This window comes from Rhinichthys klamathensis, unplaced genomic scaffold, assembly GCF_029890125.1.
Source record: "Rhinichthys klamathensis goyatoka isolate OS25496 unplaced genomic scaffold, OSU_Roscu_1.1 h1tg000009l_1, whole genome shotgun sequence".
In the NCBI taxonomy this organism is placed as follows: domain Eukaryota; kingdom Metazoa; phylum Chordata; class Actinopteri; order Cypriniformes; family Leuciscidae; genus Rhinichthys; species Rhinichthys klamathensis.
This window is the reverse complement of record NW_026606562.1, coordinates 2,229,920-2,256,576: the sequence shown is the minus strand read 5'-3', so window position 1 is coordinate 2,256,576 and position 26,657 is coordinate 2,229,920. Positions and strand designations below refer to the sequence as shown.

At 44.4% G+C, this 26,657-nt stretch overlaps 1 protein-coding gene across 1 annotated transcript; it reads right to left on the bottom strand.

Moving 5' to 3' along the window:
* Positions 1-698: 698 nt before the first annotated feature.
* On the bottom strand, positions 699-15,048 carry LOC130094671 (tripartite motif-containing protein 16-like). The gene is made up of 6 exons (XM_056261083.1): positions 14,431-15,048; positions 9,385-9,480; positions 9,051-9,284; positions 4,947-5,100; positions 1,470-1,523; positions 699-1,219 (listed from the first exon to the last, which is right to left on the bottom strand). The coding sequence occupies exons 1-6, from the start codon at positions 15,001-15,003 to the stop codon at positions 699-701; spliced, it is 1,632 nt and encodes a 543-aa protein (XP_056117058.1). The 5' UTR covers positions 15,004-15,048.
* Positions 15,049-26,657: the final 11,609 nt, after the last annotated feature.

Genomic DNA, 26,657 nt, shown 5'->3' with positions numbered 1-26,657 from the left:
TGTGTTCAAGGTATCAGTATGAAGCCAGGCCACATCAAGTAAATGGATTACATATTTACTTTATGTCTTACTTAAAACATACAACTCACGCTCATCATTCTTCTTTTCTACTCTCCTATTCATATTCATATTCCCCTTTTAATACCTACTTCCCCCTAGTGGTTTCAGTAAGTATTGCACTGAATAACAGGACACCACAAATGGTTTTAAATTCGGTTCTGGAATATTGTCAGTCTGGGTTTGTAGTTTGTTAACAAAGCATTATTGCAATTTTATTGTTCTGTTCTCATCCTCATGTACATCTGTAAGGTGCCAGTACACGAAGAAAATCGTTGGACAAAAAAAAATACTTTTGAGGTAGAAAAATCAACATTTCTCTTATTTGATCAGGTGAATGAATATTAAATGGCATAACTGGAATAATTTGAATCAGCGGATTATTTTGTTTAATATTATATATAGCAATAACTCAGAACATTCACTGTTAAAAACACCTATAAATATACAGCTGATGATCTGAAACATGAAATAGACAATCACACACACACAAACTGATCTTACTGTCTATATGAGGATTTATTACACATTTATTCTAACATTATTTCAGTGACAGAAATTCACTGTAATAACTATGCAATATTTATCAAGCAGCTTAAAATATTACGGGCAAAATCCTCTCTATGGTCTTTTCTGATGCATCAACACAGTTTCACTGATGATTTATAAATATAAAACCCAGGATAGAGTGGCTGAGTGAATGTGGTCTGGACTGTGTGTATGAGGCTCATTGTGTCAGAGACGCTGTAGAAGGAGAGAGTTCCTGCACTGTGATCCACGTACACTCCTATTCTACGGCTGAGCGACACTGCAGGAAGATCAGTCGCTTTCTTATTGTGTCTGAATGAGTAACTGGAGGGAGTGCAGTACAAACTCCAGGACTGATCATTCCCTCCAAACACACACTCAATACCCCGTCCCTTTCTGCTGATGCTCTTATATGACACTGATATATACACACCATTATTTCCACTCCACTCAATCTCCCAGTAACAGCGTCCACTCACACTCTCTCTACACAACACCTGCAGATATCCATCAAATCTGTCTGGATGATCAGGATACGACTGCTCTGTGTCAGTGTTAGTAATCACTCTGTTCCTCTCAGACAGACTGAGGCGTTTATTCATTGTGTTCAGATCCAAAGTGAGCTGATTGGAATCTGACGGAGAAAAAAAACACATCAGAATCAGGAATTATGAATCTGTCTGATCTTTTAATGTAGCTGAACTCTTCATGACTAAATGTTCAGTGTGTCAGCAGTGTCTCGGTACAACTGACCAGATATCCTGTGTGCATCATCATTCACATGATCAATTATTAAACTCATAAATCATGATTTCTTTCAGCTTCTACAGGAAGAACATGAACACACTCAGTGAGTTTGTCTGCTAGTTTTCTTAGTCACTTACATTTTAGGAAGTCGTTCCTGGTTCCTGGCGTCCTGGTTATGTTGGTGAATGTGACTGTGGAAATAAACAGACATGAGCAATGTGAAGAGAAATGTGAAGATAAAATTGATCAATTTCTAAGACATTTCTAATGTAATGTTCTTCATTATTTTAGATGATGTTGGACTCATTTCTGAGAGCAAATGAATCTCCAGGGGGCCTTATTTATAAAACTCCAAAAAAATTAAAAATAATAATAATAATTCCATAGATTTCATCCTACATCAATATATAAACTATATTGCCAAATGTTTTGGGATGTCTGCCTTTACATGCACATGAACTTTAATGACATCCCATTCTTAATCCGTAGGGTTTAATATGGAGCTGGCTCACCCTTTGCAGCTATAAGAGCTTCAACTCTTTTGAGAAGGCTTTCCACAAGGTTTAAAGCCCATCTTTCAAGTTGAAGATCCCTGTGAAAAGATGTGTAGATAAATGGTGTAGGAACTCGATTTGCGTGAAGAAATTAATCATAAATGTGCATTAAAAAAGTTTTTTAAAAGAAATTGTGAGTAAAATTACTTCCGCTGTCAAAAACGCTCTGATCGGACGTGACGCAACAGCCGGTAAATCTCATCTCTTCGTAATGGAGTCAGACATTGAAGAGGTTGCAGTAGGAGTTCATGTCAACTCTTCCGATGGGCCATTGCCATATAATTATGAGCCACCTAGGCGAGAGAGGGGTCAGGCAGAGTTAAGGGGAAGGGTAAATGGACAGAGGAGAGAGATAGAGTTGTGTTGTGAGGAGAATCGGTGGAGAATTGGGCAGGTGTCTTGGTGAGTGACCACAGGCTATAGCTAGCTAATTGTGGCTAACGTTGTCTCCATGTTTATCACATTGCAGTATCTTTAATAAATCATATTTAGCAATATTGCTGTCGACTTTGTTGTTTTTCAAGCATCCATGTATATTGTCACCATCTATGCTAGCAACATGCGTCTTAAAATGTTTAATTTAGATCCCAGATTTTCCGAACTTAGCCGGCTGTTATACTACTCCCATAGTATTTTTGACGGACATTATGTAAATGAGCTCGCATGTACTGCGGAGTATGTGTATGAAAGCAGTTAGTGTTCCCGTTAGGACGGTAATATGCTGTTCATGTAAATATAGTCATTGTTACAAGGAGCTTTTATTTTCATGTGGACTGGGTGTAAGGCATGCAGATAAATGCCATTACCACCCGTTCCTGCCCGCCGAATTTCTGACCATTTCCGCCCACTGAATTTCTGACCATTACCACCCGTTCCCGCCCGCACCCGCCGAATTTCTGACCATTACCACCCGTTCCCGCCGAATTTCTGACCATTACCGCCCGTTCCTATCCGGTGTGAAGTGTTTTTCACATACCACCGTGTGTCTTGTCACCGAGGAGGCAGAGAAATTGATTCTCTTTGCCTGCGACGAAACGAATCCAAGCACGGAAATCTTTGTGTTTCTTGTTTGGAAATCGGTGGACCCGATGACCAGACAAGTTGGAGTGGTTGCATCCAAAACAAACACAAGAATTCACCATTGTGACAATTCAAACCAACTCAACTAACGTTATAACGATAACTACAAGCTCTATTTTCTGTACCACCTCTCAGACTACGTAAACCCACACTGAGAACCAGGGCAGCAATGCCTATTTGTTTGCCTGTCGTTGCGTCATATGACGCGTTCTCTGGAAAAGGGCGGTTTTTTGAGCCTAGCTTAGAATAGGTACACTTTTTCCTGAATTTCTGCCTGTGGGTGTTGTAAAACATATGTATTCTTATGTATGTCTTTTTAATTTGACATTTTCATGCAAGATTCTGTATAAATTAAGTTATACAATTAAATTGAAAGATGTCCTTTAAGAGTGTGTTTATGGGACCATTGTTAATTTTTGACCATTCTTCTAGAAGCGCATTTGTGAGGTCAGGCACTGATGTTGGACGAGAAGGCCTGGCTCGCAGTCTCCACTCTAAAGACCTTTTCACACCGGGACGAATTTCACGCAAAATATTCCCCGACGTTTAACGCCTCATGACTAAACAAAGGGCGCCAATGTGAGTGTGCACACATGACGCGAAAAACGCCACGCGTAAAAGCGTAATTTTTTTTAAAACACCTCGCTTCGTTTTTTTAGTTTGACGCGCCGCGTCAAAAACCATCCGACCAATGAGATTGGCGCTTTTGCTCACGTGTCTGGAGCTTCTGAAGTTACAGTAAAACACAACTTGGGGGCGCTCAAACACAAAACGGTCTTGCCGAGCACACATACGTAACAGCGAAGAAGATATACGCCAAGTAGCGTCTACACTGCCGGGTAGTGTAGATGCAAGGCAAGATGAATGTAGAGCTGCTGGTCTCGTTGGTGTCGGAACATAAAGAACTATATGACAAATGCGACAGAGACTACAAAAATCTTGATAAAAGAGAACTGTTATGGAGTGGTATTGCAGAGCAAATAGGCGCCATCTAATGTCAGGGAATGAATGTGCATGTTCACTCGGCTCATCGTCAGCGAAAATCGCTTGGGTGTGAACACAAAAAACGTGTTGAAAAACGCTGGCGAATAACGCGCACCGATATTCGTCCCGGTGTGTACGAGCCTTAATTCATCCCAAAGGTGTTCCATCGGGTTGAGGTCAGGAGTCTTTGCAGGCCAGTCAAGTTCCTCCACACCAAACTCTTCATCCATGTCTTTATGGACCTTGCTTTGTGCACTGGTGCACAGTCATGTTGTAGCAGGAAGGGACCATCCCCAAACTGTTCCCACAAAGTTGGGAGCATGAAATTGTCCAAAATGTCTTGGTATGCTGTAGCATTTAGAGTTCCTTTCACTGGAACTAAGGGTCCATGCCCAACCCCTGAAAAACAACCCCACACTATAATACTCCCTTCACCAAACTTTACACTTGGCACAATACAATCAGGCAAGTACTCGTCCATCGAATTTCAAGACAGAGAAGCGTGATTCGGAACTCCAGAGAACACAAGGAAATTTCACGATTGGACTTTGCACAGGTGGCAGCCTATCACGGTACCACGCTTGAATTCACTGAGCTCCTGAGAGCGACCCATTCTTTCAAAAATGTTTGTAGAAGCAGTCTGCATGCCTAAGAGCTTTATACAATTGTGGCCATGGAAGAGATTGGAACACCTGAATTCAATGATTTGGAGGGGTGTCTCAATACTTTTGGCAATATAGTGTATACATATGCTTGTCCATGATGATGAATGCCAAACATCTGAACCATCAAGGGATTTTTGTGACCATTCTGTAGGTGAAATTGATGCGCTTGTTCACATTCCATTTGCATTTTAGGTGAAATGTAATTTATAAAGTGGAATGCATTTGCAAACATTTTTTGTCCTTATACTGTAGATGTTTTTCTAAATTGAAGGAACATTCACATTTAGGATCATTCTAAGCAAGTGTTTATAAACGAGGCCCAGGACTTTACCTCTGTCAGAGATCTTCTTGAGCTCCTCTTTGCAGAAATCCTCCAGTTTGACTTTCAGCTGATGGACAGATTCTCTCACGCCTTCAAAAGAGGAGAGAGAACTGAAGGGAACATCATCTGTAGATTCAGGAGGTGCTGAGACAGACTGGAAACTCTACAGAAAAAAGAATCCAAAACTCATCAGCTCCACACTTCACTCAATAACCTGCACTACTATCTACATAAGATCTCTGCCGCTCTTGTTGACTTGATTTATCTTCAGTAACTCAGCTCAATCCAGCAGTGTTTGCCAGTACACTTTGGCACACTTTTAAAATATACGTATTCACGAGTTCACACTTACCTAGAGGGAGTCAAATTTAATGCGTATTTGGCGTGCTGTCCAGGGGGAGGGCTCCCCCCGTATGTAAATGGTTAGGACTAGAAGTGTGGAGAAGGGGTGGTGGAGGGATGCTGCTAAACTGTCAATGAATTGAGGTGAGACTACTGAATATATATATACACCTCTTATCGTTGATTGCTGAGTGCTCTCCACTTGTGTTAATTATCTGAAAGTGCTCCTCCCGAAACTTTGTATATAAAACATAATTTATGGAAATAATATACTTAAAACGCAAATATGTTCGCTACAGCGCCGGTCCCATCCAACTATGTGTTGGTCAACTCCACGTAGAAACCATCCATCTCCTGGTTCTGGAGAATTCCACAAATGAGGTGATCCTAGGGTGTTCGTGGCTAGTGCAGCATGATCCCATCATCTCCTGCAGAACCGGTGAAGTCCTGAAGTGGGGCAGGAAATGCTTTCCCGACTGCTTCCCTCTGATCCCTTGTCCTGCTCCAGCTCCGGCCAAGGTGCTACCCATGAACTCCACCTCCATTCAGAGCCCGTCGATAAGCAGTCGGTCGACATCCCAACCTGCTATGCCCCCTTCAGTGATCGTCTCCTGCCCTAAAAGAGCCTCTCTGCTGCCTCCACATCGGCTATTGGACTGTGCCATCGATCTCATGCTGGGTGATCCAGTGCCCCATGGGAAAATTTATCCTTTATCACTCTCCGAACAGAAGGCCATGGAGGATTATGTAGAAGAGGCCCTCCAACAAGGCTACATCTGCCCTTCTACGTCCCCTGCTACTTCTAATTTCTTCTTCGTGGGAAAGAAGGACGAAGGCTTGTGGCCTTGTATCGATTACCGCTCCCTGAACAAGATCACCACCAAATTCCTCTATCCTCTTCCCCTCGTCCCAGCTGCACTAGAACACCTCGGTGGAGCCAAGGTGTTCACCAAGTTGGACCTCCGCACGTATAACCTCATCCGGATACGTGAGGGGGACGAGTGGAAGACTGCCTTTGTGACCCCTTCTGGACACTACGAGTACCTCGTTATGCCGCATGGTCTGGTAAACACCCCCTCCGTATTCCAGGATTTCATGCATGAGGTGCTCCGGGAGTATCTCCATCGCTTTGTTTTTGTATACATTGATGACATCCTCATCTACTCCCGGAGCATAGCTGATCATCACCACCACATTGTGGAGGTCCTGAAATGCCTGAGGTAATTCCACCTGTTTCTCAAGGCTGAGAAATGCTCCTTCCACCAACCCTCAGTGCAGTTCCTTGATTACCATATCAGTGACACGGGTATCCAGATGGACGAGGGGAAGGTGGAAACCATCAAGAACTGGCCCACACCATCCACCATCAAAGAGCTCCAGCTCCAGCTCCAATTTCTACCGAAGGTTCATCCATGGCTACAGCTCCATCACCAATCCTCTCTCCTTAGAAACAACCCCAAGTTTCTGACCTGGTCACCATCTGCCAACGAAGCCTTTCAACATCTGAAGGAGAAATTCACCAGTGCACCGCTCCTCGTCCATCCAGACCCCAAGAAACCCTTCATCGTGGAAGTAAATGCCTCCATGTGGTAGGAGCGGTTCTATCCCAGCAGCAGGGGACCCCAGCCAAACTCCATCCATGTGCCTTCAACTCCAAGAAACTCGAGTAATTACGATGTCGGTAATAGGGAGCTTCTCACCATCCGCAGTCGAACAGGCAGACCAAGCAGAAGATCAAAGAGATCAGTCGCTTCCTACAAACCTTCTGCCATGGCCACCAGAACTCTTGGAACCAGTTCTTAGACTGGGCAGAGTACGTCCAAAACTCCCTCCACCAACCAACTGTTACAGATCAGCCAGGCTGCCAATCCAATCCACACCAGCCAATTTCAGCACACTCCCTCACCTGAGTTCTAATCACACACACCTGCACCTCATCATCACTATCATCACCAGCACTATAAGGACACACTCTGCATCTCAGTTCACTGTCTGGTCTTGTTTATTCGTAAAGGGCTACTTACCTTGATATCACAAACCTTGATTCTCCAGCGTCTCCATTATCTCCAATGTCTCCATTATCTCCAGGGTCTCCATCTCCATTATCTCCAGCATCTCCATCTCCATCATCTCGTCTCTCCTGTGTGTCTCCATTCCTGTAAGAAGAACCATTCCACTCATCACCTCCAAACCGATCTCCAAAGTATAATTGTTCATATCACTTACCTGCATCCAGTATGGTTTTTGGACGTCATAGCACTTCTAGCAGGCCCTCCGTGGCAGATTCCAATCAGGAGGGACTTTCTATCTCAGGCCGAGGGCTCAATACATCACCCTCGGCCAGAGCTGTGGAAGCCATGGTTCCGGCCCTGAGGGGGACCAACTGGTCTCTCATGCGAGGTTGTTGAGACCACCTTAAACTCTAGAGCTCCTTCCAAGAAAAAACTTTACGCTTTAAAGTGGAATGTGTTCACTTTATGGTGCAGAGAACATCAGCTGGACCCAGTTAACTGCCCAGTTCCTCCATGGTCGATTCTTTGATGGGCTCTCCTCATCCACACTTAAAGTCTATGTGGCGGCCATAGCTGCCTTCCACATGCCGTTAAGTGAGGGCCCCATGGGGGGGACCAACTAATCATTACTTTCTTCATGGTGCTCATAAGATGACGCCTGTCATCCAAGCCAGGGTTCCTCTTTGGGACCTGGCAGTGGTTCTCGAAGGGTTATCCCTGGGACCCTTCGAAGCCATTAATGAGGTGTCAGAGAAATGTCTATCTTTAAAGGTACCCTCCTTGCTAGCCATAACGTCCCTCAAAAGAGTTGGGGACCTGTAGGCTCTGTCTATTGCTCCCTCTTGCCTCGGGTTTGCTCATGGTAGAGTGAAAGCCATTCTCCACCATAGGCCTGGCTATTTGCCCAAGGTGCCATTGAGTGTTGTCTGTGATCCTGCAGGCTTTTCCACCACATGTGTCGGCTGATCAAGAGAAGCTACATTTACATTTTCATTTACATTTACCAGCTTCTCGTGTGTTTTGGGTCACCAAAGAAGGGTTCTCCTGCATCTAAATAGACCATTAGCAGGTGAATTGTGGAGGCTATTTCTTCAGCTTCTTCTGATTAGAGACCACTCAACTAGAGGCGTGGCATCATCTAAAGCCCTGCTATCAGGGGTCTCCCTTCAAGAGGTCTGCAATGCTGCTGGCTGGGGCCTCCCCGCACACTTTTATATACAGCCTGGATTTCTCCTGTACACCGGGTTCTCAAGTTCTCATGTCTTGAGATGCCAAACTTGCTTCACACCAGGACAGGCGCTAGTCAGTGTGGCGCAGTGGGTATTTCGTTCCCCGAAAGTGTCCTCTTTCGACGCAGCATGAGTTCCCTTGAAAGGGAACTTCTCGGGTCATGACAGTAACCCTCTTTTCCTCAAAAGGGAACGAGACGCTATGTCCCTTTATCAGACCTCCTGAGTGCCTAAGAACGACTTGCTTGGACCTATCAGAAGCTGACGCTGTTATGAGCCAGTGTCCCTTTATAGCTTCCACTACGCCGCCACATGTGATGTGATGTCATGACACAACACCAATCAAGATTGGACTAGTTCCATACATACTTCAGACATTATCACGCTTCTCAGGGAATTACCTGAATGTATTATAGTTTCAATTACCATTAAATGCAAGTAGCTGAACTTTAGAGTGTTTTTCAGCCACTTAAGTAGGATTTAATTACATCTTTAAATTCTATGATCCTGTTCTTCTAGATCTCTGTTACCTGCAGGAAATGGATGTCATCTTGTGTGTGTGAAAGCTGCTCCAGCTCAGCGTCTCTCCTCCTCAGATCATTGATCTCCTGCTCCAGTCGCTCCAGTAGTCCTTCAGCTCGACTCACTGCATCCTTTTCTAGATCTCTGATCCGCTGTGTCGCCTCAGAGCGGCTTCTCTCAATGGAGCGTATGAGCTCAGTAAAGATCCTCTCACTGTCCTCCACTGCTGTCTGTGCAGAGCGCTGTTAGAACACACAACACAATCACACAGTGACTTCAGTGGGATTGTAGGAGGATGGCCCAGCTGAGGCTTCACAAACTTCTCTTCTTCTCCAGACTCACCTTATGAGATGCCACAGCCTCTCTCAGCTGCTGAAGATCTAACTCTCTCTGCTGGATCCTCTGACAGAGCTTTGTCTGCTTCTCCTTCAGCTGAGTCTAGAGGAAAAACCAATAACAGGAAATGTCACATAAAACTTCTATCACAAGACCATAATTTAAAAGTTACATTAATACAGAATTGGTGAAGTGGATACAGATCTGGCATGGTAAGTTTATACTGTAGCTTTAAACCAAAGATTTTTAGTTTCCTTAAAGGTGCATTGCGCAAGTCTCTGAGTTTTTGCAGAACTATGCCCCCCTCTGGCGACAAGCGAAACTGCAACCAGAGGTGTGCACGCTCATGGACCACACGCACACGCACGCTTGCACGAGCTGTTCATAACCAAAGGAGCATCAGCCGCACAAATCTTTTGTTTACAGTCATAATGTCTTCAGAGGTAATAAAGTTATAAATCTGCAAGTCATTTTAAATATATGAAAGGAAAGGCATTTGAGTAAATTACACACTTATGTGTGAGGGGAAAACGGGGGTAGTAGAAAACAGGGGGGTTTATGAATGTAAGTCTCGTGCCCGCCGGAGAGCGTTCACGCTTACTAACACACACCTCCCCCCGGGCGCCGCCCGCGCGTTTAAATGTTATCACAAAACGCAGGGCATTGATAAGACGCTCCCCATCCGTTATGATCGGGGCGTCAAATACACTTGTAAGTCTCGTGCCCGCGCACACGCGCTCACGCTTACAGAAAGCTTTTCCGCCCAAAGCGCTGCTCGCGCGAAAAAGTGAGAATAAACTGCTCCCCATCCCTTATGATTGGGACACCTCACATAAATCAGACGGTCTCGGCTTTCAGCGAGTAGCCATTGCCCACAACCGAGAGCGCGCGCGCCGCGCTTTCGGCTCCGGCTCAGCTTCACAAGCCCGCAAATGGCGGCGATCTGAACCCGGAGGCCATTCGCCCCCTAGCGGCTCACATAGCTGCGTGGGAAACTATCCCAAGGATTTCAGAATGGGTTCTGAGCACAATAAGCAGGGCTATACACTTCAATTCATTCGCCGTCCCCCGCGCTTTCGAGCCCGGACCGCGACGATAGTGAATGCGGAAGTAGCACACCTACTTCACGCAGAAATAGCAAAACTGCTGTGCAAAGGGGCTATAAAAAAAAGTACCGCCTTCTCTGAGGGAGTCGGGCTTTTTCAGCCGATATTTTCTCGTACCCAAGAAGGACGGAGCTTTCAGACCTATCCTAGATCTGAGACATTTGAACGAAGTGCTTGCAAGGAGACCGTTCAAAATGCTTACGACCAGAAAAATCCTCGCGCACGTTCGCCCGAGGGACTGGTTTATCTCTCTAGATCTGAAGGATGCCTATTTTCAGATTCAGATATTACCCCGTCAATCAATACACCGTCCTGCCGTTCGGCCTGTCTCTAGCACCCCGTACATTTACGAAGTGCATGGACGTGGCGCGCGCCGTGTTTGCCGCCTAGCCGGGTCTTTCCAGAAGGGCAGCTTTCTCCCTTTGAAAACGTTTCAAAGGACGCTGGGCTGTATGGCTTCAGCGGCAGCGGTGCTCCAGCTGGGCCTACTGCGCATGCGCCCGCTCCAACGCTGGTTGAATGCTCGCGCGTCTCGCCGAGCCTGGGTTTCTGGCGGCCAGAAAATCAGAGGGACTCAGACCTGCATAGCAGCTCTGCAGCCCTGGTTAGTAGGCGACTGGTACCAGCAGGGAGTGATGATGGGAACCATCTCTTATCGGAAAGTCATTCGACAGACGCGTCCAACTCGGGTTGGGGCGCGCTGTTCGAGGGCAGACCGGCCTTTGGCCAGTGGTCAGACCAAGAGAAGTGTTTTCACATAAACTGTCTGGAAATGATAGCGGTCGAGAACGCGCTGAAGCGCTTCCTCCCGTTCATACAGAACCAACATGTTCTCGTCCGCTCGGACAACATGTCTGTGGTTTCCTATGTAAACCGTCAGGGCGGTGTCAGATCCAGAAACCTCTGCAATCTGACGGAACGCATCCTTATTTGGTCCCAGATGCACCTGCGCTCGCTGAGGGCGGCACATGTGCCTGGCCATTTGAACGACGGCCCAGACAAACTGTCAAGAGCGCTGGTCTCTGCACGCATGGTTGATCAACGGGTACTCGTTGCCCTGCCAGAAAGAGTGATGAACACGATCACGCAGTCTAGAGCTCCTTCCACGAGAAGGCTCTACGCGTCTAAATGGTCGGTGTTCTCCAAGTGGTGCACCGACAGAGATCTGGACCCGCGGACATGCGAGGTTGCGCATCTGCTCACTTTCCTACAAGAGCTGATGGATAAAGGGAGGTCCCCATCCACGCTCAAAGTTTATGTGGCGGCCGTGGCTGCGTTCGCAGAATCGACGCACGGCCAGTCACTGGGAAGACATGAGCTGGTCATCCGCTTCCTTAGGGGAGCTAGAAGGATGAATCCGCCGCGCCCAACCCCCCCCCCGTCGGTTCCTATGTGGGATCTTTCCTTGGTCCTCGAGGCCCTGAAAGTCTTCCCATTTGAGCCACTTGACTCCGTGGAGTTAAAATACCTATCAATAAAAAAAAAAAACGTTTTTCTGACTGCGCTGTCATCAGTCAAACGTGTGGGGGACTTACACGCGCTGTCAATCAGCGCGACGTGTCTTGAGTTCGGGCCGAATGACTCCAAAGTCATCCTCAAACCTAGACATGGCTATGTTCCAAAAGTGATGGGCACTCCTTTCAGAGCGCAAGTCATTTCACTGTCGGCTCTGCCAGCATCAGACAGTGAGACAGACGTGAATCTCCTTTGCCCGGTCAGGGCGCTGAGGTTTTACACTACGCGCTCCGCCTCTTTCAGGCGCACGGAGCAGCTGTTTGTTTCGTTTGGTGGGCGCACCAAAGGTCTCGCTGCCTCTAAACAGACTCTGTCCAGATGGATAGTGGACGCTATAGCGGCCGCTTACGTGTCAAAAGGTCTGCAATGCCCTCTGGGCATCAGGGCTCATTCCACTAGAGGCATGGCCTCATCGTGGGCGTGGTCCAGCGGGATTTCTATCCACCACATATGTGTAGCGGCGGGCTGGAGCTCCCCGTCTACCTTTGTCAGGTTCTATAACCTAGAAGTTCCCGCCCTGCAGGCTAAACTTCTGTCAGTCTAAGCGAGTTGTGCGTTCTGCCCAGATATATCATGCTCAGACCACTCTCACGTCACTCAGCTCTCCTGGTTGAGCTGCACTAGTAGGGATGTGCTATATGCTTATACAGACCAGTGCTCTGCTCTGTATTCCCTATGTGTGCTTATGTACGAGTGATGGCCCGCGTGGCTGGCCACCTTATTTTTTCCACTTATTGGGTTCCCCAAGAAACCTCGGCGACTCATGGGTGGTTGCTTGGCGTGCACGGCGTTGACAAAAAGTTCCCGTAGCGTAAGCTAAACTTACGCAATACGAGAGAACCTCTCGTAAGAGAACGTACTCGGTTACTAACGTAACCTCGGTTCTCTCTAGAGAGGGAACGAGTATTGCGTAACCGGCCGTGCTCGCGCCACGAGCGACTTCGCTTCAGTCGACGAAAACCAGGGAATTCAGCCTACAGCCCCTTCTTTTATACGCTAAGCCACGCCCATTCTGGCGGGCTATGACGCTATGAAGGCGCGAGCGCCCTTCATTGGGCGTGACGTCACGCGGGGCTCACTGGTAGGCTGCAGCAGATGCCCGCAGGGCAGCCAATGAGCACACAAGACTGCCTGCTCTAGGTCTGCTAGCTGCTGCACTGCGTTGACAATGAATACAAAATTAAGGATAATTTTTTGGCTTCAATATCTCGAGAAGATGAATCTTTCCCGTAGAGTAAGCTAAACTTACGCAATACGAGAGAACCTCTCTAGAGAGAACCGAGGTTACGTTAGTAACCGAGTACGTTTTATGTGTTTACTATATCCACTTATGATTGTATTATTATGGAAACACGTTCATGAACCGTTTTATCAAGAAAAAAGCCAACTGAGGATCCCGTTTGAGCCCTAGAGCAGACCGGAGATCTCTCCATTTGTTGAAAGCCTTCCTGATGTTGACTCTCGTCTTATTCACACGCCTGTCTGTCTCCAATTTGGCCCTTTTGGTGGCACTAGACAAAAGTTTTCTTTTCTTTGTCTTACGTGGAGTTTGCGTTGGGGTTTGGAATGAAGTAAAAGCCGGTCTCTTTGAATCCATCTTCTACTTTTGTCGAAAGTTGACTAAAGTTTTGTCGCTCGAGTTGTCTTCGCTGATACGGAGAATGGCATCGCCGGCGAATACACAAACCTGCCAGACATAGCCAGGTGAGCGTGAACGCGCATGACGTCACGCCCAGTCTCAAATTCCTGTCCCGAATCCCTCTTATTTATTTTACTGTACAGGATTAGGCAATCACAGTGATCAGAGAAGGGCTCATTCAGCCCATCAGGCAATTGTTTAAGCATGTATGGGTTAGAAAACGGGTATTTTTAACATGAAATGTTGCGCAATGCACCTTTAAAAGATTATAAATTAATATAAAACCAGAGATTCAGCATTATTTCATTAGTGTTATAGGTAAATTTCACACAAACTGTAATTCTGTCATCATTTAACCTCGTGTCGTTCTAAACCTGAATGGCTTTCTGTCTATTGTGGAACACAAGTGTACTAAGAAACAATCATGAAAGTGACCTCTCTGTAACTACTCTTAAGTGGTCTTTTATTTCATTAATGTTATATTATTTGCAAGTCCAGTTTTTGAAATTATACTTTTATGAGCTGAAGTACACATTCAATACAATTAAGCACACTTATTCATTTTTTAAATCACTGAAGTTTGGATTACTTTTACGCTTCCTTTGTCTCCTTTTTGGAGCTTGAAATGCTTGTACCCCATTCACCGCCAACGTTTAGACTAAAAATAGATGAGACATTCTTCAAAATGTCATATTTTATATTCCACAGAAGTATATCAAACTGGTTTAGAACGGCTTGGCAGTGAGTAAATGAAGACAGAATTTTGCTTGAACAATCTCTTTAAATTCATACCTGTTTCTCAGTCCTCTGTGCTGCAGTTGATACAGTTTTGTGTTTTTTATGTTCATATTCCTTACATAGCACACAAATGCATTGTTGATCAGTGATACAGTACATTTCTAGCTCTTTATCATGTTTACGACAGATCATGTCCTGCAGTCGTCCAGTGGCATCAATCACTTTGTGTGGCTTATGTGAGTGATCATCCTCATGAGGGTCAAAATGAGTTTGACAGTGAGATTCCTGACACACCAGACAGGACTTGATGGCTTTGTGTTTTCTTCCAGTACAGACGTCACACTCCACATCTCCAGCTCCAGCGTAACAGTCAGCAGGAAGTTTAGTCTTCTTCAGTTTCTCCACCACTTCAGCCAGAATGGTGTTTTTGCCTAAAGCAGGTCTTGGACTGAAGGTCTGTCTGCACTGAGGGCAGCTGTAGACTCTCTTCTCGTCCTCCTGATCCCAGTGGCCTGTAATACAGGTCTTACAGTAACTGTGTCCACAGTGGATGGTCACTGGATCCTTCAGAAGATCCAGACACACTGAACACATGAACTCATCCTGAGAAAATATGGCCTCTGCCATTTTACTTCATGAACACAGAGAGACACAAACACACAACAGCTCAACAATACTTAAGTTTCTGTTTCCCTGAACTGGGTTGAAATAGTTTACTGCTTCTGTGTTTGAGTGACGTGTGTAAAACAGGTTTGTCTTAAAGCAGCTTCCTCATTCCTGGTCAAGGAGAGTCCTAGTCTGCATTAAAGTGCAGTTTTTTATACACACACACACACACACACACACACACACACACACACACACACACACACACACACACACACACACACACACACACACACACACACACATATATATATATATTAAGGAGTATAGTGTAAATAGTATGTGTATATACAGTGTATATAGTATGAATACAGTGCAACAGCAAAGAGTTTGTTTACATTTTAGACAAGTCAAGTTCCGATACCAAACAGGATCACATGTTTGTGCATATAGCCGACTCATGTGTGCTTACTGTAAGAGTCATGTATGTCACTGCAATCCCCTTTATTATAATCCTCATCCATCTAAACTTTACCAGCTTTACACTGGTTTGCTTTATCCAGCCGAGAAACGTAGATTGTGTATCATCTAGCCATACAGAGGTGGGATATTTTCTATAAACCAGTGTATATATCCTGGTATTTTTGTTACAGCCAGTGTCTGCTTTTGATTTTTGAGAGTGACTGAGGGTCATACAACTAAATTAGCCAAGATTCATCATAGCTGTTTAAGACATGTAAAGACAACTATGTCTAGTGTCCTGAAGGTCAATAACACAGTACATGGTATCTAGGGTATTCTGTTCCAAGTCCTTGAAGGGAGAAGATATTGTCTGTTTTATCTAATTGTAACCCGCCAGGGAAGTATGCATCACCACTCTCACCTTCTGCCTCACTTGGTAGACTAGACGTGGGTTATTGGACCCCACATTGGTCTAAAACGGGGGACTAAAGGGGTGGATTCTGGAATCCAATGCTGCTTCAATTTTTATATATATATAAAAGTCTGCAGCGGGGGAACAAGTGCGGAGATGAGTGGTGATAAGTAGGTCAAGTGAATGATGTTTAAAACCTGTCTCTAATTTTAGTGATTGGCAGAGAGGCGGATTTAAGTGGCCTCCACACCTGTGACGAGAGAGACGTATGTGCTACATTCCAGAACTGTTGTGTCTTCAAGGAATTTAGAGCTTGTTATGAGGGGCCGTACAAGCCAAAATCCATTCTTCTACTCTGACACTCATGCATTCTCCTTTCACATACATACATTTCTACTCTCATACTCATACATTCTCCTTTCACATGCATATATTTCTACTCACACACACACACACACACACATTCTCCTTTCACATACATACATTTCTACTCTCACACACACCTACATTCTCCTTTCACATACATTAATTTCTACTCTCACACACACATTCTCCTTTCACATACATATATTTCTACTCTTATACTCATACATTCTCCTTTCACATACATATATTTCTACTCTCATACTCATACATTCTCCTTTCACATGCATATATTTCTACTCACACACACACACACACACATTCTCCTTTCACATACATACATTTTTACTCTCACACACACCTACATTCTCCTTTCACATACATTAATTTCTACTCTCACACACACATTCTCCTTTCACATACATATATTTCTACTCTCACACACATTCATTCTCCTTTCACATACATACATTTCTACGCTCACACACACACACACACACACACTCTCCTTTCACATACATACATTTCAACCGTCACACACATACATTCTCCTTTCACATGCATACATTTTACTCTCACACACACCTACATTCTCCTTTCACATACATACATTTCTTCTCTCACACACATTCATTCTCCTTTCACATACATTTCTGCTCTCACACACCCAGGCACGTGCACACATCAAAAGGGGCTTGAGCACCTGCCCTTTTTATTCCTGGAGAGAAAGTGCCCTTTTTTCTGGGGTGCTTTTTTTTTTTTTTTTTTTTATAATATATATTCCTGTTTGCGCACAGCTTCCCTGTCAAACAAATTTATTTATTGAATAGTATATCTAAATATCAGGTCAGGAGTTCTGAAGCGCTCCCTGTCTCTCCTGTATAGTAAAATGATGCGTCTCGTATCAAATCAATAATGGACGCGATTTGTCCCGTATTTTACATAAGGCCCACACAAAGTTGAGTAAAAACTTTAAACCTGCTTCAAACCAATGCGCGACAAGTCAAAAGAGAGCGCGCTGCCTGTGAATGTCCTGACTGTGACTCACAGAAAGACGCGCGCCAGTATCGTGCGCATGCACAGACCGCGCGCCAGAATACAGTTCTCTTTCGCGCTTGAACGAACAATAACACACACAATTATGCCAAAATGTCGTTTGTCAAGTATCTTCATAACATAAGAGCAGTCTTATGATGGACATAAGAGTTGTGAGAGAATGAGGCGCGTGTGAGATGCGCGTCTCTGTCAGAAGCGGCTTGTCTTAAAGGGCCAGCATCCATGTCAGTAAAGTCAATCAAAGAACAAAGGGAACAGGGAAAATTACCCACTGCTCTTGACTAAAGAACTTGTGTAGCTTTAATAAGGATCAGTCTATATAATTTATAATTTATGCAGCGCAGACTGTCTGATAACTATTCAATTTCTGTATTATGTCCTACCTGTTAGACAGGAAGGGCACAGGTAAATATGACATTTATTATGGGTTTATGTGAGGATTGTTTGAAGTTCACTTAAATAAAAAGCTGTTTTATTTTTTGAAGCCTAATAAATGTTTTTAAAAAATTGATAGCTTTCAATAATGATGGAATCACTGTAATGCTGTAATGTTCCTTTGCTGCTCTATAAACCTAGTGAATACTAAGGAGACCATGGTTTCTGTGTGAACTGATTATTTTGTAGACATCTTTTGAAAATGAAACAATTGCGTGAGTTTGAGGAAGATAAAATTAATTAACTTTTTAAATTATTTTTTTTAAAAAGGAAGTCAGAGTTGTGTTAATATAATATATTTTTTTGTTTAAAAAAAAAAAAAAAAAACGTAATTATGAGAAGTGCCCTTTTTTTCACTTGAGCACCTGCCCCTCAAAATGTCTGTGCACGTCCCTGCACACACCCAAACATTCTCCTTTCCCAAGTAACAAAACAACAAACTAACATGACACTGTCACCCCTTGTAACTACTTCAGTAGTTTTAAGTGTCCTACCACAAACAACAATGATAATACATCTGTTATACCACCTTTACTTCCTATTTCGTTTCAGTTCCCCTTTAAAACGCAGTGCAGCTGCACAGCAGACATATAGCTGAGCGTCTAGCGCGCTCATTGGCTGCGCTGCGGCAACTGCACAAACCTATGGCGAGGCGGCTAAGACGCGCGAACCAATCAGGTCGTTTCGCGCCCAGGGCGCGTCAGAGCCCGCCAGTATGGGCATGGCTTATAGCTATACGCCCCCATTTTCGCCAGATAATTCAGGTTAAATCGACTGAAGCAATCCCCTGATCGAAGCACAGTAGCGCGCCGGGTTACACAATACTCGTTCCCTACTCTCAGGGAACCGAGGTTACGTTAGTAACCGTGACGTTCCCTTTTGAGAGGTCTCTCGTATTGCGTAAGTTAGCTTACGCTATGGGAACCCTTTTCAAAGCGCTATGCGTGCTTAAAAACTTCGCCCCATACTATTGCCTAGGGCCAAGCGCCCGAGGCCCATAGAAGGGTAAAGTTATGAGTCCTAATAAAGGCCAGATCAGTGATGAGCCTCATATAGGGAAATATAGAAATGGGCCTTATAAAGGGCAAGCTCCTTCTTTATATGGTATATAGAACTGTAGTTCAGGTTCACCCAGGACCAGTCAGACGTCTGGCCTTATAACTGTGGAAAATTGTGCTTAGACACTTTATTTACGGAAAGAACCCTTGCTTGTAAAGCGGGAACTTCTAGGTTATAAAACCTCATAAATGTGGATGGTGAGGCCCAGCCGGCCACCGCACAAATATCTTCAATTGGTATTCCACTCGACCATGACAAGGCCATGCCTCTCGTGAAATGAGCTCTGATGCATATGGGACAACGTAGGCCCTTAGACTCGTAAGCCAGCGAGATAGCATCAACTATCCAACGTGACAGTCTCTGCTTCGTGACCGCGTGACCTTTGGTGCGGCCTCCGAAGCATACGAAGAGCTTTTCTGACTGCCTGAAGGCAGCAGAATGCTAAATAGACTCTGAGACCCCTCACAGGGCAGAGTAGATTCACGTCTTCTGACGAGGGAAGAGCTGACAGCGAAATGACCTGCGCTCTGAACAGAGTAGAGAGCACTTTAGGAACATACCCGTGCCTTGGCTTAAGGACGACTCTGGAGTCTTTGGGCCCGAATTCAAGGCAGGAAGCGCTCACTGAGAGTGCTTGCAAATCACCCACTCGCTTGAATGATGCCAGTGCTAGCAAGAGAGCAGATTTGAGTGAAAGAGGCTTAAAGGTGCCATATGTAAAAATTGAGGTAAAAATATCCAACAAATGAGCTACACGTATCAAAAGAATGAGAAGAAATAAATGCAATGATGTCATTAAAAAAATTACAAGTTATAGTGCTGCCGAGATATAAACCTGAATTAGCATGCTAAATTACTAGCCCCGGCCAGTGGTGGAATGTAACGAAGTACAAATACTTCGTTACTTTACTTAAGTAAATTTTTCACGTATCTGTACTTTACTTAAGTAGAATTAATAGTGCATACTTTTTACTTTTACTTTGTTACATTTTGCAGCAATTATTATACTTTCTACTCCACTACATTTCTACAACGTTCTGTTACGTTTTCGTTAAATTTTCTGATCAGTTTTTTCCTGCCAAAACGTCATCCTGACCGTCCGTTCATCGCACGTTTCTGTCTCACCATGTGAAGTTTGGTTGCCATAGATATATCAACCCGGTCACACTAAATGCGTCTCTATAGCACGCAGTGTGTTTATCGTGCAATTTATACGCGAAAATTAGTTTTTACATGCATAGGAAACGCATTGGTAGGTTTAGTAGTGATGTGGGGTGCGTGTGTATTATACGTTTGGTTAGGATTAGTATGGCAAGCCAAGAGGTTCAGAATTACGCCATGAATTGATCGCGTTTACAGCAAACGCCGTCATATACGGCGTTTTAACATAATATGTGTATATATATATATATATATATATACCGTATATAGTAAGGGTATATATAAGCTTGATGTGTAGGCTATATTGCCTAATTGCAAGCTTGTTCAGAAATGGTGACAAAAACTTAAAATATAACTGCTTTTCCATCATATTGAACATCATTATATGAGTATAAGGTTGAATGAGTTAGAATTAACTGTTTTATTAATCATTAGAATATAGACATTAAGAGAATAAATTGTTATGGAAGTACTTTTACTTTTAATACTTAAAGTACATTTAAAATCAGGTACTTTTTACTTTTTACTTAAGTAGGGTTGTCATTGTGGTACTTCTACTTTTACTAAAGTAAATATGTCTCTGGTTATTTGTACTTTTACTTAAGTACTGAGATTCAGTACTTCCTCCACCACTGGCCCCGGCCCGGCCGGTGTCATAATACCAGTTTCGGCCATGGGAGGCGGTATGCGGGCAACATACATAACCACCAGCCAAACTCCAATACACGAATAACTCGCACGGCTTGTGGGCGTACTTGAACCTGATGTCAATCGCGTCTATATGAGACCGGCCTGCCTTTATAATTTAGTGTTGAGATGTTGTTCATTGAGTCTCTAATCTCTAAAAATCTCCAAATGAACTGCAGTCTTACGATCGTGTCAATTGATTTGATTAATATGCGCGAGGGAGAGAGAGAGCAGGAGGACAGCGCTCGTGTTGTTTGAAGACGTGAGAGTGCGCGCGCGCGGCCGGGGCGCTCTCTCTCTCTCTGCTCGTTATGCGCCCTGTCAAGCGCAGCAGTCATTATATTCTACATCACTCACCGATCAAAATAGGCTTTGGCGGGACAAAGCGGACGATTTGACGGTTTTAGAAGATTAACAACCCGAAACTAAAAAACAGACTAGAGTAGGCCAACTTTCTGGAGGTATACTGCCCCCATCTGGTATGGAATATGTGGATTTTGAATTGATTTTTTTACACAAGGCACCTTTAAGGTCAGCAGACTGAAGCGGCTCGAAAGGGGCCCCTTTCATGGCCTCCAGGACCGTGGAGAGGTCCCAGATAGGTACAGAGGGGGGCCGAGGTGGGTTTAGCCTTCTGGCCCCTTTGAGGAAGCGCACGACTAGGTCGTTTCTTCCCAGTGATTGCCCGGCCATATGAGCGTGAAGTGCCGCTATGGCCGCCACATATACTTTGAGCGTGGAGGGGGTGTGACCCGCGTCCAAAAGCTTTTATAGAAAGGAGAGTACTTTTGTCACTCCGCATGAGTAGGGGTCCAGACTCCGTGCTGTGCACCAGCCGGAGAACACTGACCATTTTAGAGCATAAAGACGTCTGGTTGAAGGTGCTCTTGCTTCAGTAAGGGTATTTATCACGCTTTCCGGGAGGTTACCGGATACCCGTTGAGGGGCCATACATGTAGGGCCCACAAGTCGGGACAGGGATGCCAGATCGTCACATTCGTCTGCCTGAGGAGGTCTCTCCTCAGCGGTATCGGCCATGGGGCTATTTCCAGCTGCTGAGTCAACTCGGAGAACCATAGCTGGTTCTTCCAGAGAGGGGCTATCAAGAGCACTGCACACTTGCTCTCCCTGATCCGTTCGATGACCTGAGGTAGCATCATGACCGGAAGGAATGCATTCAGCAGGCGGCTTGGCCAGTCCTGGGCCAGCACGTCCCTGCCCTTGGAGAAAAATGTCTGGCAATATATATAATTACCAATGTATACTATAACCAGCCAATCGTTGAGGTAGTTCAACACTCGCACTCCCCGTTGTCTCAGGGGGGTGAGAGGAAGTAGCGACTGTGAAAGCCCGACTTGCTTAGTGATAACAGGACTGGCTCTACAGCCGCTTTTACTAACAGTTTTGACACTTCGGTGCGAAGAACTTGAGCCACGTCGCTTCTTACCAATTTCTCGACCACAGCTAGAAAGTGCGGGGGTCTGCGAGCAAACTGTAGCGAGTAGCCTCGTTTTATTATGTTCAACACCCATTCTGATATTCCGGGTATGGCTTCCCAGGCCTTGGCCCGCATAGCTAGGGGTTGAATGAAGTCTGGGGACGGGCCGCTTTGTGATAGGGACCCGTCCGCCCAGCTATTTTGTGTCTGTGATACTGTGGGAACAGTGCTTATGTGCAGGGGTGTGTACTTTATAGTGGGTACACAGCCTACATTTATTACAGTTCCAGCGCAAGCCGGAGGGGGATCTGATATTGTGTGAACAGTGCTAATGTGCAGGGGTGCGTACTTTATAGTGGGCACACAGCCTAAATGTATTACCCTTCCAGCACGAGCCGGAGGGAGAACTGATACTTTGGGAACAGTGCTTATGTGCAGGGGTGCGTACTTTAGAAAAGTGCTCTTTTCATGTGGTATTTGCGTCGCCGCAAGCTCGCAACCTGTGACTCATCCCATCTAAATCATCAGCTTAGCCCCAGAAAGTCTGGGGTAGATTTCCTTTTCGACACCTTTTATGGGCCCTTAGAGAATCACCAGAACACACCACACATTTCCCAGCTCTGGGTCCAAGCTTCAAAGAGATCCTAATCAGCTCTCCTAGGTCCAGGAAGGGAGAGTCAGAGACCTTTTCATGTCACAGACATGACACACACACACACACACATACATGGACTTTTTCATTAACTTCCTCGTATAAAGACCTTACTGAGATATATTTGATATGTTTGTGTTTGTATGTTTGCCTGCTTGCCCATGTTATATTGGGATATCTATGATTTTATCGTAGTATTAACTGAACTATAAGTGCTTGTAATTATGCATTAGAATGTAACTTGGTATTCCTATCCGTTTTACATGTCTTTCTTGGTACTGTTTTAATCCGCTCGGTCTAACTGAGTTGGTTATATGAGCATATAGTAAAATTAATGATTATATGTATAACATTTCTCCGAGGAAGAAATTACCACTTTTAACGCCACCATAAACTATGCAGATGAGCCGCCTTGACAGGACAAAGAAAGACTTTTCCCTCTCAAACATCTCTAAGGTGATTGGTCATTCACCCCAAAGGAGGTGTGAACTTCATTGTCCTTAAGAGGACGGAACGCTAGTTATTCTTGTCTTCAGTTATCCTCAGTTTTCCCTCTCTCTTCTCTTCAGTCCTCTTCTTTTTGGTCTTCAGTTATTCTTCTGTTACACTACAGACTTCCTCGGGTCTGTTTTCTTTTGCTTGTCTTCTTCAGTTTTTGTTTTCCCTTTTCGTATTCTCCTTTGTTCATTTCTACTTGCGAGTGAAAGGAACTTAGCCTGAATTAGCTGGCAAACTTTACTTTCAATGGACATTTGAACATCGTGTGATTACGCTCACCCTGGAAGAACCGAAGAGAACGTGAAGCTCGAAGGACCGACAAACACACGCCTTCTTTACTCAGCAACACAAGAGAGCTATATATGCAAGTATTCGTTTTATCGAGCTTTCAAGGCGTTTAAGATTTGTTTACCCCATTTAGGGTGATTTGATTCTTGTTGTCTCTCTCTCTCAAGGTTCCTTTTGTCTGTGATTTTGCCATAACTGATTGATCATTCTCTCCTTCTTTCTACCACTCTTCATTGTTTTTGCTTTATTTTGTCGTATATACATTTATTCCTTGTAACGTTAGTCACCGGTATACGTAGTTTTCCTTTATTAAATAAATCCATTATATTCATTTGTTGACTCTGTCTGTTGCTCATATTACGAAGTCCCTTAAATGTTCGATATAAGCTACAAGCTTTACAATTTGTTAATACTTTAAATTGTATTTTTATAAAACAGGAAAGTTATTTTTCATGGCCAGAAAGATAGCCTTTCTTGCGAGTCTATAAGGATAACTTCTCTTGAGGGTTGATGAAAGATCGTACGATCAGTTTGCTGGACGAACAGATTATTCGATAACAAATTAATTCCATAGGGGTTATCCTTAGAATTGATCTATTCTAGACAATTGACATATTAATATTTAATTATAATTCGTTGTGATTGATTATTGATATATACAATTGATCTATTTTTGCCTACCTGTATGGATAATTGATTATAATCCGTATGTAGTTGTCCATACAGATACATTGGCAACGTATCCCCTTTACGGGTAATATAAATCTGTGTATGCGATTCCTGATCATATTCATGATCAGTTATTAAAATTATATTCCCTTTATTTGAGCTAGAATCGCTACATCGGTTCTGCCAGTCCCTGGTTATGGCTCGGCACACTGTCATCCAGCAGCCAGAGAATGAGCAGTATGTGATGATGGCCTCCAAAGCAGGTGTGCAGCACCTCTGCCGTCTTTGGGAGCTGGGTAAAGAGGACGTGGAAAGAGTACGGTTCCAGAGTGCTGCACATTTCAGCCAACCCTGACTGCCCAATCAAATCAACTTGTCAAATTATGTCACTACTGTAGCGTCTGCACTGAATCACGATGACCGATTCAGTTCCAAGCTTCAGCAACCTTTTGGACTCTTCGAGGAACACCTCGAGGACATTGGGGAAACGCACCCAATATACATAGACACAGACATTCTCTTCATTTAACATTGGCAAACAGCTCCGCAAAGTTGTGTGGTTGGAACGACAGCTCTCGACCAGTGGTTAGAAACTTTCCAAAGGGAACTCACACTGCATCGATGACGCTATTAGGGAATGCCTCTGCGTGAACCGGTGATTGAAACGCTTATCCAATCACGGCAAACGTAATGACCGGCGACAGCCTATGACGTCACTACTAGTGCGACCCGGAAGTATATAAGAGAACATGCCATCCTCTTTTTGTCTTCAGGGACTGATTAGTTTGTCCGCTTCAACCTGAAACTTCAAAAGGTATCATGGCTTGTGAAAAATGCTTCAGGAAGTGTGTGGATCCGTGTCCAAGATATTTGACACCTGATGACACACACAACTTGTGCGTTTACCTTTTGGGCGAAGAGCTTGTGCCAACTGTGAGATTTTTCCCTTGAGAAAACTTCACTCTAGTCTGTCCCTCTTCTCGAGGGAAGAGGGACAGGCATCTGTGCCAGGCGGTTCAGGTCCCACTCGCCCTGAGGCACAGCGGAGACTAGAATCGTGGGGTTCTCAGAGGGAGCTTCCCAGATCTGCTGAAAGATTTGGACCAAGGTCGGGGTCTTTCGCCTGACGCAGTGGACGAGCCGCGCCGCACCACAGATTTAGCTCTCCGGGCCACCAAACAAACAGCCGCCGCGATCGGATTCTCGATGGCATCTGTGGTTGAACCTGGCTGACATCAGGGAGAAAGAAAAAGGCAGGGTCACAGGTTCAGCGTCGCTTCTCACGCTCCTCCTCCTCCTAGGAGCAGGTCACCGAGAAGGCACGACTATAGGAAGAAGGATTTGTGAGAGGTGATCCAGCACAAACGTTCTTAGCATCAGTGAAGGAACACCTTCCTTTGAGGGTGAAAAACAGCCACCCTATTCTCTCCTCTCCCCCACCCAAAGCGCTTCTTACATCAGCCCTGAGACTGGACCTATGATGACTTATTCCTTCAATTTTGAACCCTTCTGTAGTTCTGGCATCGGGTTTTATAGTAAGTGTGCTCTTTCGAGCTCTTACGGGTAATATGTCTACATTTTTGTGAATGTCGTTTAGTCCATCGCTCTACCGGCAGCAGGTTGAACTCTGTAGGTCTCCTCCCTTTACGAGAGTTTTAGTAAGGTTGAACAGTAGACCTCAGTTGAACAGTAGACCCATCATCTCTAATATATTGGATCCATAATTTTCTTTCTAATAGACCCCAAGTGGTTAAGGTGGGCAGTGCATCATCATCAACCATTGTCCTTAATACCAGCGCCCCTCAGGGGTGTGTACTTAGCCCATTCCTTTTTATTCTCTACACAAATGACTGTCAGAGTCCATTTACAACGACTCATTATTTTAAATATGCAGATGATACAGCCATTCTTGCTCTGCTTAATGAGGACAATCACTCTTTTTTGGACTATCAACGTTCTACAGCACATTTTAGAAAGTGGTGTGAGGATAACTTTCTGCACCTCAATATTTTAGAGACTAAGGAACTGGGCCCGTATTCATAAAGAATCTTAATGCAAAGAGTAGCTCCTAGTGACAAAATTCTAAGAAAATTCTTAGAAATGTGGGCGTTTACTCTTAAAATTAAAGAAAAAATCCTAGTAAAGAAAAAAGTCATTCAGAAAGCATCTTAACCCTTAAAAGAGGTCTTAAGGTCAATAATTGTTAGGAGTACGGACGAGGACTTTTAAGGGGCTTAAGAGTTTCTTTAGCAGAGGAGAAATGGCAGAAAGACGAAGAGGGAGAATAAATGTGATGCAGACAATAGATGACAGTGAGTTAATAAGACGCCATAGATGAGATTGTGCAGGGATCATGTTTGTGACTGATCTTATTAGAGACACACTAAATATCTCAGACACAGCGCAGGAATGCCATAACGCCAGAAATGAAAGTAATCACTACATTAAGATATTTGGCAAATGGGAAAATGCAATAAAGCAGCAGTGATTTGGGT